At 38.6% G+C, this 17,953-nt stretch overlaps 1 protein-coding gene across 1 annotated transcript; it reads left to right on the forward strand.

Annotated features, from left to right (window-relative positions):
- The first annotated feature begins 1,180 nt into the window (after positions 1 to 1,180).
- rskrb (ribosomal protein S6 kinase related b) lies at positions 1,181 to 17,333 on the forward strand. The gene is made up of 13 exons (XM_047378815.1): positions 1,181 to 1,622; positions 5,673 to 5,978; positions 6,067 to 6,150; positions 8,636 to 8,704; positions 9,168 to 9,237; positions 9,919 to 10,026; positions 10,768 to 10,808; positions 13,598 to 13,625; positions 13,866 to 13,955; positions 14,099 to 14,187; positions 14,388 to 14,498; positions 14,778 to 14,891; positions 14,965 to 17,333. The coding sequence occupies exons 1-13, from the start codon at positions 1,593 to 1,595 to the stop codon at positions 15,187 to 15,189; spliced, it is 1,365 nt and encodes a 454-aa protein (XP_047234771.1). The 5' UTR covers positions 1,181 to 1,592; the 3' UTR covers positions 15,190 to 17,333.
- The last annotated feature ends 620 nt before the right edge of the window (positions 17,334 to 17,953 follow it).

Below are 17,953 nucleotides of genomic sequence, written 5' to 3' on the forward strand. Positions count from 1 at the left end.
TCAGTTTCATTGTCCAACCCCTGTAGTTGTCTCCTTTTCCTTACCTTTTTTCATCTTGTTAGGATGTGGTGATATTGTCTGTTCCCATTGCTCAACAGCTTAAAGAATTACACCTAGACACCAACATCCATTTTTCCTTCTGTAAGCGGTGTGCTGCTGTGCGACGTCAAAATTCCTCTCAGCATGCAAGTCGATTTGGGGTTGTAAACAGTTCAGACCGAAGTCTGATGGTGGTCGCACTTAAATAGTTTGAACAACCATGCAAAAGAACAAGCTGATCAGCAAAAAAATATGAATTTAGCATCAAGACCTGCTGTGTGAATGTAGCGTTTTTCATTTTTTTACTCTACAACCCCAAATTTTTATGCAAAACAGGGCTTAACTGCATATAGGAAGAAAAACAAATTGTATTTAATCAACTCCCAAAGCCCTGTTGAAGAAAAGCATTTCCACAGCATGATCCTGCCAGCACCATGTTTTACAGTGGTGATGGTGTATTCAACGTGATGTGCAGTGTAATGCTACTCAGTGGTTTGTATGTTTGCCAGAATGTTCAATTTTGTTCTCCTTTGACCATCTTCCACATGCTTGCTATGTCCCATACGTTTAAAAACTGTAAATGGGTCTTCCTATAACTTCTGTCCACTCTTCCATAAACACCAGATTTGTAGAGTTCACATTTTCCCACCAGACAGTGCAGCTTGAGCTTGGGGTTGACTGTTAAAACCTTAAAACCTATTCCTGCTTTAAACTTCAAAACTTTGTGTTCATTGAGCTTTATGATGCTGCTTTTTCACTAATGCTCTAACAAATCTGAAGCCTTCAGGTTTGCAAAATGAACTTGTTCAGGGTTTCTTATTACATTTATTTTAGGTATGTACATGGCTTGGTAACTTTTACTCATGTTTGTATTTACTTAAATGTTTTAAATAATCGGATTATCATGTTATGAGTTGACTTGGCAAAATAGGTTAGCTTTGGTTTTACCGGATTTTACTTGATGGTATCAGACTAAATGGGGTGTAATGCATTTTCCTTTAATGCTACCCTGTGGGTTTACCTTTTGCAAGCTAAAACTAGACGATTCTGCAAGCACCGGCTTATTTTTAGAGGGTATCTCACAAGGTTCCACTGAATGCTTTCTTTGTTTACTTATATGTTCGTGGATTTCTGGTAATCATAATTATGTGAAAAGGATTCAGATGCATGGAAGAAGCAGGTGTAGAAAATGGATGGATGATTCAGAAGAATTTAGATGGATAGTTTTAATTACACCCTAGCAGCAGAGGGAGCTAAACTCACTGAGTGGGCGGATTTGCTCTGTCGTTGCCCACATTCGGGATTAACTTGTTTTTATGTCGCCATATCGCTCATATTTTTACATCGGTAGGCCAGATGACTTGATGATTTTGAGAAATATCGCTTTGCTTCTGTAGGCCATTCATTTGAGCCTTCTGTGTGCGTTGGACTTGGGAAATGAGACGTGGATGTCCTGCGGCGCAGATTGAGAGGCTGGTTGAGGAGCAGCACTGGAGTCGCACTGACCGAGCGTACATCGCTGATGTCCCGTCACGCTGATAATAAGAATAATAATGGGGGCAGACGGAAGTAAAAACAGGAAGGTGAGTGAAATGAAACTCCTGGTTGCTAAGGTGTGACGCTCTACGTGGTTCCCTGTTTCTATGACGATGGTTTGGTGTCCAGGATACCAAGACGGTTCCTGTTCAGCCAAGAACGGCCGCATTAACCTTGTTTTAAATCGGCGTACTAAACTAAAGTATAACATTTTTGGTTAAGGGTTAACCCCCATTATCGATTACATTTTGTTACAGTGTTTTTCCCCATAGTATCAAGCTTTTACCTTGAAGGTAAAAAAAATAAAAAAATTTGCTGATAAAAATATTGATACATTAGGTCTGCTGCACCCTGTCTCTCTAATGCACTATGATGTGGCAGTAAATGTGTTTTAGATGTGTTCCCTATTTTAACTTAACCAAAAACAGCCTGAGATCTGTGCTCAATGGTGTAAATGAATAACAGTACTAGTTTGGATACATTAAATAAAAAATAAAATAAAAAAACAGTTGTAATACTGTATGCAAATAAAATTACAGTAATTACTGTAAATCACTTACAGTAGTGATTGTAATATTCCAAATTAAACTGCCAATATTACTGTAAGTAATTACAAAAACCCGGTCTCCCCATCTTGGCCTATTTATGACCTCTTAACTTTCTTGTTTGAATCAGAAACAGTCTTAAATGCTTTTAAGCCAGTAAAATGGAGGGAAAATCTCTCTTTTTTTCCCTATGTGTATTGCAAATCTAAACAGACACCGCAAGACAACCAGACCTGTTTGTTTAGGCTCAACAGCTCACTGGATTTCTTCACTAATAACCAAGGTGCACAGCAATGTTGCTAAGATAAGACTTTGAGGTTGAAAGCAAAATAAAGATGAAGCAGGACTAAAATCCCAGTTTACCTTGAGATAACCTGTATGCTGTGCTAAGTTTTGATCTGGAGCAACTTATATAAACCACAAAATGCAGTGAATAGAGCTCTGAATAAGCAAACATAAATTTTTCCTAAATTAAATACAAGATTATGGAAAAATATGAATCTTGTTACGTTTTCATTTTTAAAAAAAAGGCCTGTTAAGAACTAGAACTTGTGATAAGCATTTTAAACAACAATGGTGGACGATAACAGGGTCTTTGGCTAAAACTAGCCCTACAAATATAGACCAAATAATGCAACTGGAGTTTGCAAGGGTGTACAGCATTTTCCAAACAATTTAGAATCTCGAATATTTGGATACATTTACTTTTGGGCTATGAAAATTAGTCAGACCACTGCTGAAGCAACATTTTGTTTAAAGACAAAGAAAACATGGATGTCAAAATAAAAAAAGAAGTATGGCAATGGTCTGGGTTGGCGCTCAGTCCTCAATAAATGACACAGATTGTAATGTGTAAAAGCAGGATAACATCAGGAGCTATTACAAAAAAGTGCGCTGTAGGGCCACAGTTATTAATTGTTGTCAAAAAGCTCAAATTTAGACTGATGAGGCTCTGAACTCCACCCAGAGAGAATCTGGTGATGACAACTACACTGCCTGGCCAAAAAAAAGTCGCCACCCAAAAAAAAAAAAAAGGACATTCACTAATATTTCATGTGACCGCCTTTAGCTTTGACTACAGCATGCATTCCTTGTGGCAATGTTTCCATAAGCTTCTGCAATGTCAAAAGATTTAGTTCCATCCAGTGTTGCATTAATTTTACATCACTATCTTGTATTGATGATGAGAGAGTCTGACCGCTGCGCAAAGCCTTCTCCAGCACATCCCAAAGATTCTCTATGGGGTTAAAGACTGGACTTTGTGGTGGCCAATCCATGTATGAGAATGATGTCTCATGCTCCCTGAACCACTCTTTCACAATTTCAGCCCGATGAATCCTGGGATTGTGACCTTGGAATATGCCCGTGTCGTTAGGGAAGAAGAAAATTGATGGAATAACCTGGTCATTCAGTACAGACCCATGCAATAAATTGGGATATTTTGGAAAAGTTCATTTGTTTCAGTAACTTAGATCATTAAGTGACACACATTATATAGATTAACTGCACACAAACTGACATTTTCAAGCCTTTATCTCTGTTCATTATGAGGATGCTTGCAGCTAATGAAAATGTGACATTTAAGATTAAGAATATTACATCAGATGAATAAAAAAAAAAGTTTTTAAATACACAAACATGGGCTTTTTGAAAGGTATGTTTTATACCCGGTTAAAGGTTGTTATTTGCAAAAAATACCCGTAAGCTGACAAGCAATCCTCGTTGGAATACATATTGTAATTTTTTGAATATGACTGTATATGCAGGTGGTCAACTGACCTCATTCTTTGGGCACATAATGTTGCTGACCCTAGACCTGACCCACTGCAGCAACCCCATATCATAGCAATGCCCCCACAGGGTTTTTACAGTAAGAACAAGACATGACTGGCACATCACTTCACCTGCCTCTTTTGTTACCCTGATACGCCCATCATTCTGGAACAGGGTAAATCTGGACTAATCAGACCACACAACCTTCTTGCAGTCCTCCAGAATCCAGTCTTTATGCTTCCTAGCAAACTGTAGCCTTTTTTCCCATCAGCCTTACTGATCAGTGGTTTTCTCACGGGTACACAGCTGTTCAGTCCCAATCCCTTGAGTTCCCTTTGCATTGTGCGTATGGAAATGCTCTTACTTTCACTAACATACCCTTGAGTTCTACTGTTGTTTATCTTCGATTTGATTAGGCCAAGTGTTTAAGAGATCGTGATCACGATCATTCAGGATTTGTTTCCCCAAAACATTTCTCCCTCAAAGACGATGGGTCCCCACTATCCTTCCAGTTTTTAATAATGCGTTGGACAATTCTCAAACCAGGTTTAGTGTTTCTGCAATCTCCTTAGCTGTTTTCTCTGCTTGATTCATGCCAATGATTTGACCCTTCTGAAACAGACTGATATCTTTTCCATGACCACAGGATGTGTCTTTCGACATTGTTGTTTAAGAAATGAGAAGCTTCTCATTACATCAGCTGGGGTTAAATAACTTGTCGCCAGCTAAAAGATATATATAAGTCCAGGTGGCAACTTTGTTTTTGGCCAGGCAGTGTATTAACCGTGCCCTCCACAAATCTGGCTTTTATGGAACAGTTGCAATAAGTCCGATATTATTGAAAGAAAGCTAAAACCAAAAGAAGAATCATTTACACTTTGTGTATGGGACAGAGATCAGAGGTTCACCTTTCACTAGAACAATGACCCTAAACCTACAGCAATGAAATGATCAAAGCATATTCACGTGTTAGGATAGCTTTGTCACAGTCAACACAATATCAGAATCTGTGACTCTGAAAAGACTCTGAAAATGGATATTCAAACATGCTCCCCATCCAATCTGTCTGATCTTGAGCTATTTTGCAAAGAAGCATGGGAACAAATTTCAGTCTCTAGACATGCAAAGCTGGTAAATATATACCCAGTAGATTTACAGCTCTATTTGCAGCGATGGGTGGTCCTACAAAGTACTGACTCTGACCAATTTTTATTTGTAAAATTTTTGAAGAACCATGTTTCTTTTTCTTCCACATCACAATTATGCAGTAGTTTGCATTGGTCTATCACATAAGGTTTCAACAAAATACATTCAAATTCATGATTGTAAAATGTGGAAAAACATCGCAAGGCACTTAATAACACCCTGATAGGTTGTTGTAACAATATAAAGATAATGAAACTGTGTAAATGGTGCTCAAGTTGAAAGTATGCTGTTATCCATGTATTGTGCAGCTCAGCTGTAAGTAGATATAAAGCAGTTCTTAAGAAAATCTCCTTCTTTAGATAGAAAAAGGAAACAATTTAAAGACTTTTCTTTAATGTCTAGGAGCTCTTTCCACATCACCTTGAGGGAGAAAAAAGCTTTTAGTTATTGCATGCCTTCCTTGATAAGTGCTAATAGTCATTCTTGGATACAACAGGTAAAGAAAAAACATTGTTTTTCAGTTTAACAAATGAGAGTAAAACTGTGTCCTCTTATATTGTTCACTTACTTCATTCAGAAGATGTAGCACCTACTAAATTTTGTGTCTGTCTCCATCCACGTCCCTGATCCCAGCTTCTGCGCTATCAGAGGGCCTCAGGGGAGGTGGAGGATGAGCACATCCCGTCTGGGTGGCGAGGTCTCCTCTCCAGCATGAGCCTGTCTATCCCAGCAGGCCTCTGTCGCCTGGCACCGCCTGCCCTGCATCTGGGTCAGCGTCGAATGCTCCAAGGCAAGGCCCCCGAGGTCCCGGAGCACGTCCTGAGGTTGGCAGGAGTCGGTCCGGGCAAGTTGAGAGCAGAGTGGAGCCTGCCAGGGTTCGTTACCATGTTCCTGCCTGAATTCCCTCAGAGATCGGTGCCTGGGCACGAGCACTTTCAGGTAAAAAAAAAGCTGTTCCAAAACTGTCACTTTTCAGAAAGTCTGTCTTTTATGTCTTTCTGGATCTTTACTCTTTTTTTCTGATAAGGTGCTGGGTTACATTGCCAAAGGTTCATTTGGACCAATTCTGAAAGTGAAGGACAAGGCCAGACAGAAAACATATGCTGTTAAAGTAAGTCTGCTACCTGAATCTTATATTTCAATTTGTTTATTTAGCTTATTTTGGCCATGAAGTAACACTCAATTTTTGTCCTAATTTAGAATTATGCACAGTTAGCATAGGTTATGATTTATTATTTATAAACACTATTTTGCCAATTGCTTGTAGTGACTATAATATTTTATATTGCAATGATAATGCAAATGTACTGTGTTAATTCAGACAAACTGTTTTATATTCTTGCTCATTGGTACAGATTTTCTTTTTCTATAGACTTGTACAAATTGATATTCATAAATCACATGTTTCTTTTTTATGGCCCATCACTTAATACCTTCTGTCTGAAACGCTCTTTCATACCTTAGTCTTTTTAGTGTGTTTAACATGTCCAGTGCCTCCTGAAATTATTCAGACGAACTGAACCTTTAGACATTTTGTCATGTTACAACAAAACATTTCACTGCTTTTCATTCTTATTTTATGTGATAAACCTACACAAACAGTTATTTTTGACATATAATAATCTACATGTGCATTTGTATTTCGACCCGTTTAGTCTGATGCCCCGAAATAAAATCCAGCACAACCTGCTGTCACTGAAGGCCCCGTAATTACTAACTAGGATCCACCTGTGTGCAATATAATCTAATTAAAAATTACTACGTTTCGGGAAGGCCTCAAAGGTTTGTTAAAGAACATTAGTGACCAAACAGTATCATGAAAACCTAGGAACCCAGCAAATGTTCAAAGCTCAAATGGTTTGGTATTTAAAAAAAATCCCAAACTTTAAACATGTTATGGATCATTAGATGTTCAATCCATCATTTGAAAATGGAAGGAGTATGAGACCACTGTAAACCTGACAAGACATGGCCATCCACCTAAACTGACAGGCCAGAGAAGAGCGGCAAGAAAAAAGCCATTATGAAAAAATCCATAACAAGTCCAGTTGGAGGTTTGGAACAAAGCATTTAGGGGACGTTTAAAAATGTAGAAGAAGGTCCGCTGTCCAGAAGAGGCCTAAAATTCATTCCTCAGTGAACACCGAGGTATTTATACTCCTCCACCACCTTCACTTCTTCTCCCATGATGGAAATACTGTTTGACCTATTCTTGTTTCTTTTAAAATCTACAATCATCTCCTTTGTTTTATTCACGTTCAATATGAGATGATTGTTTCCACACCATGCCACAGTCCCCTGTGGTGCTCCTGTGCTGCTGACTACCTGGTTAGACTCACAACCCTTCAGTCTCACAAACTGTGGTCTGTTTGTCAGGTAGTCTTTGATCCAGGAGATTGTTGAGGCCTCCACCTGAGTCTTCTGGAGTTTCTGACAAAGCAAATCAGGTTGGATTGTATTAAATGCACTGGAGAAATCAAAGAACATGATCCTCACAGTGCTGCTGGCTTTGTCCAGATGACAGTGGGTTTGTTGAAGCAGGTGTATGATGGCATCTTCAACTCCAACTCCACAGCGATAAGCAAACTGAAGGGGGTCCTGATAGTTTATTGTTTGCTTACTCAGGTGGGCCAACAGGAGTCTCTCTAGGACCTTCATGATGTGAGATGTCAGGGCAACAGGTCTATAGTCATTGAGGACTGATGGGTGAGTTTTATTTGGCACTGGAACAAGACAGGAGTTCTTCCACAACACTGGAACCTTCTTCTGGTCCAGGCTAAGGTTGAAAAGGTGCTGCAGAATCCCACAGAGCTGCTCTGCACAGGCCTTCAGGACTCTAGGGCTGACATGATCTGGACCTGCAGCCTTATTCCGGTTCAATCTTTCCAGTTGTCTCTTCACCTGACTTCTTGAGACACACAGGTGGAAGGGGGAAGCAAAAGGAGCATCAGCATCTTCTGATATGGCTGAGGGTAAACATGTAGAAGCAGAAGGGTCCATGGCTGAGGTGGAAGATAAAACATTTGAGGTGTGACAGAAAGGCTGTGGGTCAAAGGAGGGTGGGATGCCTCTTTGGCTGTGAGCCGGAGAGGAGGATGCTGAGCTTGTTTCTGAACTGAATGTGTTCAGTTCATTTGTCCCTTACTGACATCCATATCTTCCTTCTGCTTGAAGCCTGTGATCTTCTTCATCGTCTTGGAGCCTTGTCAAAGTCCAGACCTAAACCCTAATCGGAATTTTTGGTGAAACTTGAAAATTGATGTTTACATATTCTCTCTATCCAATCAGACTGATCTTCACCTATTTTAAGTCTAAAAATGCAGAAAGCTTTTAGAGATATACCCAAAAGACTTCCAGCTTTTTCTTGGGGTAGCATTTTCCTTCCACTTTACAAGCATGCACTGCTTTGTGTTGCACTATAGCATGATGTTCCAGTAAAATGCATTGGCGTTTGTGGTTTTGACTAAGTTAAATGTGACAACATTTAAGGGGTGTAAAGACTTTTTATGGCATTTCAAGTTACTGCCCAATTGTCATGTAACATAAACTTTAGTTTTATCTATTTTGCTCAGCATGTTGTTTTTGTCCACCAATAGGTTATACCTAAATCGGAGATTTTAAGACTGGCGGTTTTGGAGCAATCAAAAGAGGAAGTTATAGTTCAGGTGAGCACTGCCTCTGAAGGTCTTTAAAAATATTCTTATTTTGCTTTGCTGCAATAATGTTTAAATAAATGCATGATTGAATATTTCATATAACAATAGATTTCAAAATATAAATATTTGTAATAAAATAAAGTAAAATAACATTTTTTAAGCAGGTGTGCAGTCGGTATCTCATATTTAGTAACCTGTGAGTTTTTAGGCTGAAATGTTTTGAATATAATAGTTCAAGAAATGTTGTTTGGTGCCATTTACTTGCATTATAGTTTCATGTTTGTCTCCCAGACTTGCTGAGGTTTTGAGTTATTTCACACACATGCGCACACACACACACACATGTACACACACACACATACACACACACACAAACACAAAAGAAAGTGATGTGAAAACTAAACAACAAAGCAACTGAACCCTCAGGATTGAGCTTTTTCAGGAATTTAATTTTTGACCTTTGCCCCCGCAGAGTCAGGTCCGTCACCCATTTGTCCTCGACCTCCAGGACTGCTGGCAGACTCAGCGCCACCTTTACATTAGTGAGTCAGCCAGCTAGCAGTGACCCACTCGTACTCAGATACACAACCCAAGAACCCCTCACTTTACCTTCTGTCACCTCTGCTTTAGTGATTTTAATTAGGATCTCCCCACAATCCCAAACCCAGCAACCAGAGCATAATAACTAAAGTGCTGTTGTTCAGGTCTTTAAATTCTGGATTGCACCTAAGCTCCCAACCCTTCCAACCCTCACCATACCAGTTCTGCAGCCACAGTGTGCAACTGTGTTGCTGTGTGGCAGTTTTTCCTTTCCCTCCAGAGCATTTATCCCTTTTTGCAGAATTATTCACTGACTCAGAAAGTGTGACCCATTTAGTTTGCCTCCCCACCCCCTGGTAAAAGACAACTTCAGTTCGACGAAAACACATGCCACAGTCAAAAGGGAAGGCTCCGCTGCATGCTTTAAACCAGAATCCTCTGAATAAAAAGCGTAGCCATGCTGCTACTTGTTAAATAGCAACAGCACAATGGTATTATGAAAACCAGAAGAGCCTCTCCTTGATTTCTTTTTAAAAATATATTTTGTTGTTCTTCGCTTGAGCTCAAGTTTCCCCTCTCTAAGTTTTTTACCAGTGGTTTTCCCTTCCTCTGCCCCTCTTCAGTGCGTCTCACATGTCCCACGGCATTAGAGGCTCTTGTTAAAACCTGTTCTGCTTCAACAGTGTGTGACTACTGCAGCACAGGGGACCTCTACACCTACTGGCAGATGATTGGTCAGTTCTCAGAGAAAACCGTGCAAATATTTGCAGCAGAGTTGGGATGTGCACTCGGTTTGTATGCTACATATTAATATAAACATGTTTGTTTTACTGTCAGGAAGGTGCACTGATTTATAAGTCAGTTAAACTTTTTGTTAAAACGGATAACGTAAAGCATTAAAAATAGATGGTGTCTTTAAACTGAAGAATGCTATTACTCAGTGAGACATGCTGTAAAAAATTAGTAGTGGAACTAAAACACTGGGAAAGTTTTATTCTGGTAACAAGCACCTTAAGGTACCTTTTCAAGTAGTTGTTTGTTGTTTTTTTTTTTTCCATAGAACGTTATTTTTTTAACTTTCTCTTATACGCAATCGTTTAGAAGAATGATAATACTTATCATAAATTAAGAAGAGGCTAGAGCCAGAGTATATATGAAGCATAAAGGGGGGAAAGATTTGCTAAGAAAATGCTAACATTATAATATTTGGTTTATTGTGCTTTAAAAAAATCTTATGCTAAATCTTTAGAACCCTCTTTTAGCAAAATCTAAACTGAGCATATTTCTAAACAATCACATTCATCAGTTTCTATGACTGCTGTCTGGACCCCATTTAACTGATGATTCTAAACAAGGCTTACATTATTTAAAGATTTCTGAACATTTTTTGAATTTTTCCAATGTATTAACTGTTAAAAGTGGTTTAATAAAACTGAACTGCTACAGGATCTCCTACAGATTAGAAGCACACATCATTATAGACAGTAACCTTGTTGTTGTCCTTGTATTTTTTCTTAATGTTTGTTTCACAGGGTTTTTGCATGACTTTGGGATCATCCACAGAGATGTAAAGGTAAGACAATCAAGGAGGTGACACTTCTTACTTCTTTTAACATGTGCAATAATATTGCAAAACACTGGGCAAATCATTTTGAACCTTACACAAGGTGTTTTATGCAACATGACTAATTGTAGGAAAACAACAAATTGTGCTGCACATTTTAGAAAGAAAAGCAATACTTTCTACCATTAGTTTGTCTTCAGGAGGGAGAGAGTTTTTTCTCACCTCCCAATCTTTTTCTAGAAATGCATGTTCCACTTTTAAAGTTTCAGTTGTGAACTAGTCTGGCCTTGGTTTGCTTCATTCATTATCTTAGTGAATTGCTGTTCAGAGCTTATTAAGCATTATTTTGTATTGTTCTGACTTGACCTTGCAGTCTGAATACTCTGTCATTAGTGTTTTGAACAGATGTATCTACTACCTTAAAATATGTTCCAAAAAGCCTATTTCTTTATTTTATAACTTTTTTCCTGTTTTTTTGTATGTTAAAGCAACATTATATGCAATTACTGTATGCATTGATGGGTGTTTCCTGTCCTGATGGCCTAGACAAACAGTACGGTGGGTGCGGTTGCCTTACAGTGTCAGTGACAATGGTTTTCTCTACAAAATGAAGAAATTTAGACACAGTGCCTTGCGAAAGTACTCGGCCCCCTTGAACTGGTCAACCTCTTGCCACATTTCAGGCTTCAAACATAAAGATATAAAATTCTATTTTTTTTGTGAAGAATCAACAACAAGTGGGACACAATCGTGAAGTGGAATGAAATTTATTGGATGTGTCAAACCTTTATAACAAATAAAAAACTGAAAAGTGGGGCATGCAATATTATTCGGCCCCCTTGTGTTAATACTTTGTAGCGCCATCCTTTGCTGCAATTACATCTGCAAGTCGCTTGGGGTTTGTCTCTATCAGTTTTGCACATCAAGAGACTGAAATTCTTGCTCATTCTTCCTTGCAAAACAGCTGGAGCTCAGTGAGGTTGGATGGAGAGCGTTCGTGAACAGCAGTCTTCAGCGCTTTCCACAGATTCTCGATTGGATTCAGGTCTGGACTTTGACTTGGCCATTCCAACACCTGGATACGTTTATTTGTGAACCATTCCATTGTAGATTTGGCTTTATGTTTTGGATCAGACTCCAACAGGTTTTCTTCCAGAATGGTCCTGTATTTGGCCCCATCCATCTTCCCATCAATTTTGACCATCTTCCCTGTCCCTCCTGACGAAAAGCTTGCCCAAACCATGATGCTGCCACCACCATGTTTGACAGTGGGGATGGTGTGTTCAGGGTGATGAGCTGTGTTGCTTTTACGCCAAACATATCGTTTTGCATTGTGGCCAAACTGTTCGATTTTGGTTTCATCTGACCAGAGCACCTTCTTCCACATGTTTGGTGTGTCTCCCAGGTGGCTTGTGGCAAACTTTAAACGAGACTTTTTATGGATATCTTTGAGAAATGGCTTTCTTCTTGCCACTCTTAAATAAAGGCAAGATTTGTGCAGTGTACGACTGATTGTTGTCCTATGGACAGACTATCCCACCTCAGCTGTAGATCTCTGCAGTTCATCCAGAGTGATCATGGACCTCTTGGCTGCATCTCTGATCAGTCTTCTCCTTGTTCGAGATGAAAGTTTAGAGGGACGGCCTGGTCTTGGTAGATTTGCAGTGGTCTGATACTCCTTCCATTTCAATATGATTGCTTGCACAGTGCTCCTTGGGATGTTTAAAGCTTTTTGTATCCAAATCCGGCTTTAAACTTCTCCACAACAGTATCTCGGACCTGACTGGTGTGTTCCTTGGTCTTCATGATGCTCTTTGTGCTTTGAACAGAACCCTGAGACTATCACAGAGCAGGTGCATTTATACGGAGACTTGATTACACACAGGTGGATTCTATTTATTATCATCAGTCATTTGGGACAACATTGGATCAGAGGTTGACCAGTTCAAGGGGGCCGAGTACTTTCGCAAGGCACTGTATTTCTCCTGGAGCACTATTGACTTTATCAAAGTAATGGCTCAACATGCTGCATCTGGTTCAGAGCAAAACAGCTACAGACAGTGATGACAAATGTCAGAGAAGAACAGATGGAGGGAACTGGGGAAATGACAAAAATCATTACAATAATGACAAAAAAAACAAAAATACTAAAGCTGAATTGAATGTATTTGAATTAATTTGATTTAGATAATACAAATAATAAAATAAGATATTTCTGTACCCACAACAATATTAGTCCTAAAATAAAAATCTCAGCATCTTGTGTGCAATCTTAAAAGTTAGATGTAAAATATGTCTGTAAAGTACAGATTTATGTAAGTAATTCTGATCCACTGGAATCTGAGTTTTGGATAAATTTGATATTCTAACTATAAAGTTTTGTAAGTTATTTGTTTTGCTGACCAATAAAATGTTGTCCTGTGAATTAAAAGACAATCACATTTGGACTGATGTGTTTGATGTCTTTGGATTTTTTTTTTATTATTACACAACACGCAAAACTGAAAATGGGCTTCTGAAAATTTGAGAAATTTAGTTCAAATACAAAAAAAAAACTCACATAATTAGCTGGATATAAAAAATATTGTGAATTCAAAGTCTTTTTTAACATTCAGAATTGCTTCTTTTTATTATTTTGTCATTATCAGGCTTTGTGTGATTTCCTTTTAGTTATTTGTGGTTTATTCTTTCTCCTCTGTGTCATTTTAATTCTGGGGCTTATTATATGACAGATCCTGTATGTATTTATTTATCAATACAAGTAGACACTCATTTAGATTTTCTTACCTTACTTTCAGATGGAAAACATTCTACTGACAGACAACGGTAAGTGAAACAATCACCAGCAAAGAGCGGCATACCTCAAAAAACTCAGCACAAAAGCTACCACAGAGCCTCTTTACTGTCAAGCTCTCAATTCACGTTTCATACTTTTTACGATGAAATCGCAATTTATTAGAATAGAATGTTTACAATGTCCTTGTCTTAACTGCTTTAGTATGCTGAATGTTTTTAGAGAATCATTAGAAATGCTTATAATGATGCTGAGAAAATGGTCCTTTTTAGGCCACCTCCGCTTGGCTGACTTTGGTTTGTCCCGTCGCCTGGAGAGAGGAGGAAGAGCCTTCACCATCTGTGGAACCATCCAGTACATGGGTGAGGAAAAACTGCCAGAGCTGCGGATGCTGTAATGCATTAATGCACCAATAGTTTGAGGGTTGTTTTTAAATTTTCTCTGTTCTGAGGTAAAGATGTGAATGTAAAAAAACTTCTGTGTTTCTCCTTTTTCTGCTCTGCAGCTCCAGAGGTGCTGAGCGGTGGACCCTACAACCATGCAGCCGATTGGTGGTCGCTGGGAATTCTGCTTTTCTCATTGGCTACTGGGAAGGTGAGCTGTTAATTCCCATGAGTCTTGCATGATATGCAAGTCATACCTACAGGTAGACATTTGGGGACAACTGAGCCTAAAGTAGGCTATAAAAACAGAAACGTTCTGGTTTGGGCGTCATGTAAGAGCTTTGTAAAAGTTAAATGGATTAAATAAACAAACTATATTCTTAAAATATGTCTCTTTATGTTCCTCTACAGTTCCCTGTGCCTCCAGAACCCGACCACTGCAGTATGCTGAGGAAAGTAAGGTGTTTTCCTTATGAAATGCCACTCAGCCTCACTTCATCGCTCTCCATGTTAATAACAGAGGTACTTCCTCAGTGTGTAGACATGCAAAAGTCCCTTCAAAAACTGTGTGCAAGTGGACCTAGAAGAATTGATGGTGTTTTGAAGGCAAAGGGTGGTCACACCAAATATTGATTTGATTTAGATTTATCTTTTGTTCATTCACTGCATTTTGTTGATAGATGAAAGTAAATGATTAATACTTACATTTTTTGAAAGCATTCTTTGTTTACAGCATTTTTTCACACCTATCACATCATAGTCTGACTAATTTAAAGCATCATGATACTTTTTTTTTTCCAGCTTTTGTGCAAAAATCCCCTGCGCCGCCTGAGGACCCTGGAGCGTTTCAAACGTCAAACGTTCTTCTTTGGAACATCTTTTGACCTCGACCTCCTTCAGCGTCAGCCTGTGGAGGTAACCTCCAAACGCCTTGCAGGAAGCTCAGTTGTTTTCTTGCTAATCTGAAGGAACTTTTCTTCTCCTTCAGGTGATCCTGGAGCTGAGAGAGAGACCAGACCGTGCTGCCAAAGCTCGACGGGGCCTCACTTTGTCCCTTCTGCCTCTCAAGGGCTTCGACTTTGACTCAATGCTCAGCCCTGCCGCCACGCCGGACACACTGCTGGACGGATACACACGCACAGCTGTGCCGCTGCCTGGCCCCTCGCTGCAGCCCCCTCAAGAAAAAGCTCCACGCAGGGAAGTCTTTGTATGACAGACTTTATGTCTGGTTGCAGTGTGGACAGGAAAGGCCAACAAGTTGTGCACAGAGAGCATCTGACTTATTTTATACAACAAATAAGAGATTAAAAGTAAAGGATTTAGGTACAAAGCCCAATGTCCCCATATTTACTGTTCCTTGCAAAAGTATCAATACAACTTGAACTTTTTTACATTTTGTCACATTGTAGCCTCAAAACAGAAATTTATGAGATAGATCAACTCAAATTATTGCATAATTGTAAAATGGAAGCACAAATATACACGGTTTCAAATCTTTTAAAAGTAAAAATCTTCAAAGTTTGTTATTCATTTATATTCAGCCAACATAATAATATAAAATAAAGTTTGTGGTTGTAACATGATGCAATGTAAATGATTCAAGCCTAACGAGTACTTTTTATTTTATTTAACATGTCCACCTTTTTACACTTAACATCTCTTTAGTTGTATTTGTTCACTAGTTGTGTGCCATTACCCATTTAATTAAACACCAAGATTCTTCTCCCGGCTGGGCTGGCAGTACATTGTGTTTTAAAGATAATTCAACCCTACACTGAAATGTCAAACAAATACAACTTAGATAGAGCTACTAGACTAACTTGATTTGTTGTAAAACCCAACCAAACTCCTTAAGAATGAAGAGCAGATTTTTGAACCTTTGCCTTTATTTGTTATGTTGAGTGATCATGAATCCATTTTTTAAACAATTGGACAAAAGAAACTCTGTCCTGCCTGTAGATTTAGCTGCAGGAGGAACTTCTCCCCTGCTCTCAGTGTGAAGCATTCAACACAGCCTTAGCGTCTGATGAGCATGCTTGCAGCTCTGCATTTATTGCTCACAACCTGTGACTCAGGGGTGCATTAGCTGGTTTTATTATTTAGCTTCATTTTTCGCACCAAGTCAGACTCTAAAACAGTGATTTAAATATGTGCTAAACAGCTCTTTGAGCTTCATTTAATGCTTTTATAAATACGAAGGCTATTTTTTATTGCATTTTCCACACTAAAAAAATGTTTCAATATTTTATGATTTTATAAATGATGCACTGATGTTTACCCAGAAAGCTTCACACGCACAAGTCTGAGCTTACATTTTGGATCATAAATTGCTTGTGTACATATTTATAAATATTTAAGCATATTCCACTTTATAAAAATGAAATGGACATTTTGGAGAGTATTTCCTCGTGTTATGATGTCTTTTTGCTGTAAAAATGTAGCACAAACAAGATGAAGAGTTCTGAAGATTTCTTTTGTCTTTTTTGTGTGATGAAATGATTTTGTTTGGCTAACTTTCCCCAACATTGTGCCACATTATTGCATCACGTGTTTGCTGAGTTAAGAAATCACATTCTGCATTTACTTTGTTGAGTTACTCAACACACTTTACTCGCAGATTGACATTTAAAAGCTTAAAATAAGCAGAAATAATATGTGTCTATTTGAAGAGCCCATTCTTATATTTTTCTGGAAAGCTTTAGTAATACTTTTCAGCCATCTATGCAAACACAGTCAGTCAGTCAGTCATTTTCTACCACTTATTCCATAGTGGGTCGCGGAGAAGCTGGTGCCTATCTCCAGCAGTCTATGGGCGAGAGGCGGGGTACATCCTGGACAGGTCGCCAGTCCATCACAAGGCAACACACAAACAACCACGCACACTCACTCACAAACCTAAGGGCAATTTAGAGTGACCAATTAACCTAACAGGCATGTCTTTGGACTGTTGGAGAAAGTACTTCTAATAACATGGGCAAATGCTTTTACCAGCATTCATTGTGATTATTATTATTATCATTGTTATTATTATCAATATTGTGGAGGACACTCTAAGCCCTATCTGCTTTAGATTTAATCCGTTGACTTTCGTAATTAAAAAAAAATCGAATTTACACATAAAAATAAAAAATTGTTGTTTGCTCTTAACAGTACCGATTATATTTGATTAAGTATTTATTAAACATCTTTTCTAAAAGAACATGCATATTTGATGTTTACATGTCTAAAACCAGTCCAGTATTTTGGCTACAAAATACTTTGTCTAGATACAAAACACACTCAATGTCCCACTTGGAAGATGCTTGTTGTAAGCCAAAATAAAGCTACGATTCCATTTTGTCACATTTCAACCACAAACTTCAATGTGTTTTCTTCTGTTTTTAGTGTGGAAACCGACACAAAGTGGGACATTATTGTGAAATGGAGGGAAAATGATTGACAATTTTCAAATGAAAATATGAAATTTTTTAAAAGTGAAGTGTGCATTTGTATTCAGCTTGCATGAGTGAATACTTTGCTAAACTAATTTTGCTGCATCTACAACCTCAGATAATTTAAGGACTGTCTCAACCAGCTTTGCACATCTGTACTAAAATTTTTATGCTAGTTCTTTAAAAAAATAAAGCTACTGTCTGTAACCATCAGTTTTAAAGTCCTTTTATAGTTTCTCAATTGGATTGAAGCTTGGGACTTTGTTAGGGCATCTCTAACACATGAAAATCCTTTTGTTCTAGACCATTCCATTGTAGCTCTGCTCTGCATGTTTAGTGTTGTCCTGCTGGAAGGTGAACCTCCATCCGAGTTTGAAGTACTTTGCAGGTTTTCTTCAAGGACCATCCTGTATTTAGCTCCATTTATCTTTCAATCATCCAGGTATACCAGCTTCCCTGTCCTTGAAGAGAAATCTCCCCATAGTATGATGCTGCCACCACCATACTTCCCTGTGGATGTGGTGTGTCCATGGTGATGTGCAGTGT

Source organism: Girardinichthys multiradiatus, chromosome 11 (genome assembly GCF_021462225.1).
Source record: "Girardinichthys multiradiatus isolate DD_20200921_A chromosome 11, DD_fGirMul_XY1, whole genome shotgun sequence".
In the NCBI taxonomy this organism is placed as follows: domain Eukaryota; kingdom Metazoa; phylum Chordata; class Actinopteri; order Cyprinodontiformes; family Goodeidae; genus Girardinichthys; species Girardinichthys multiradiatus.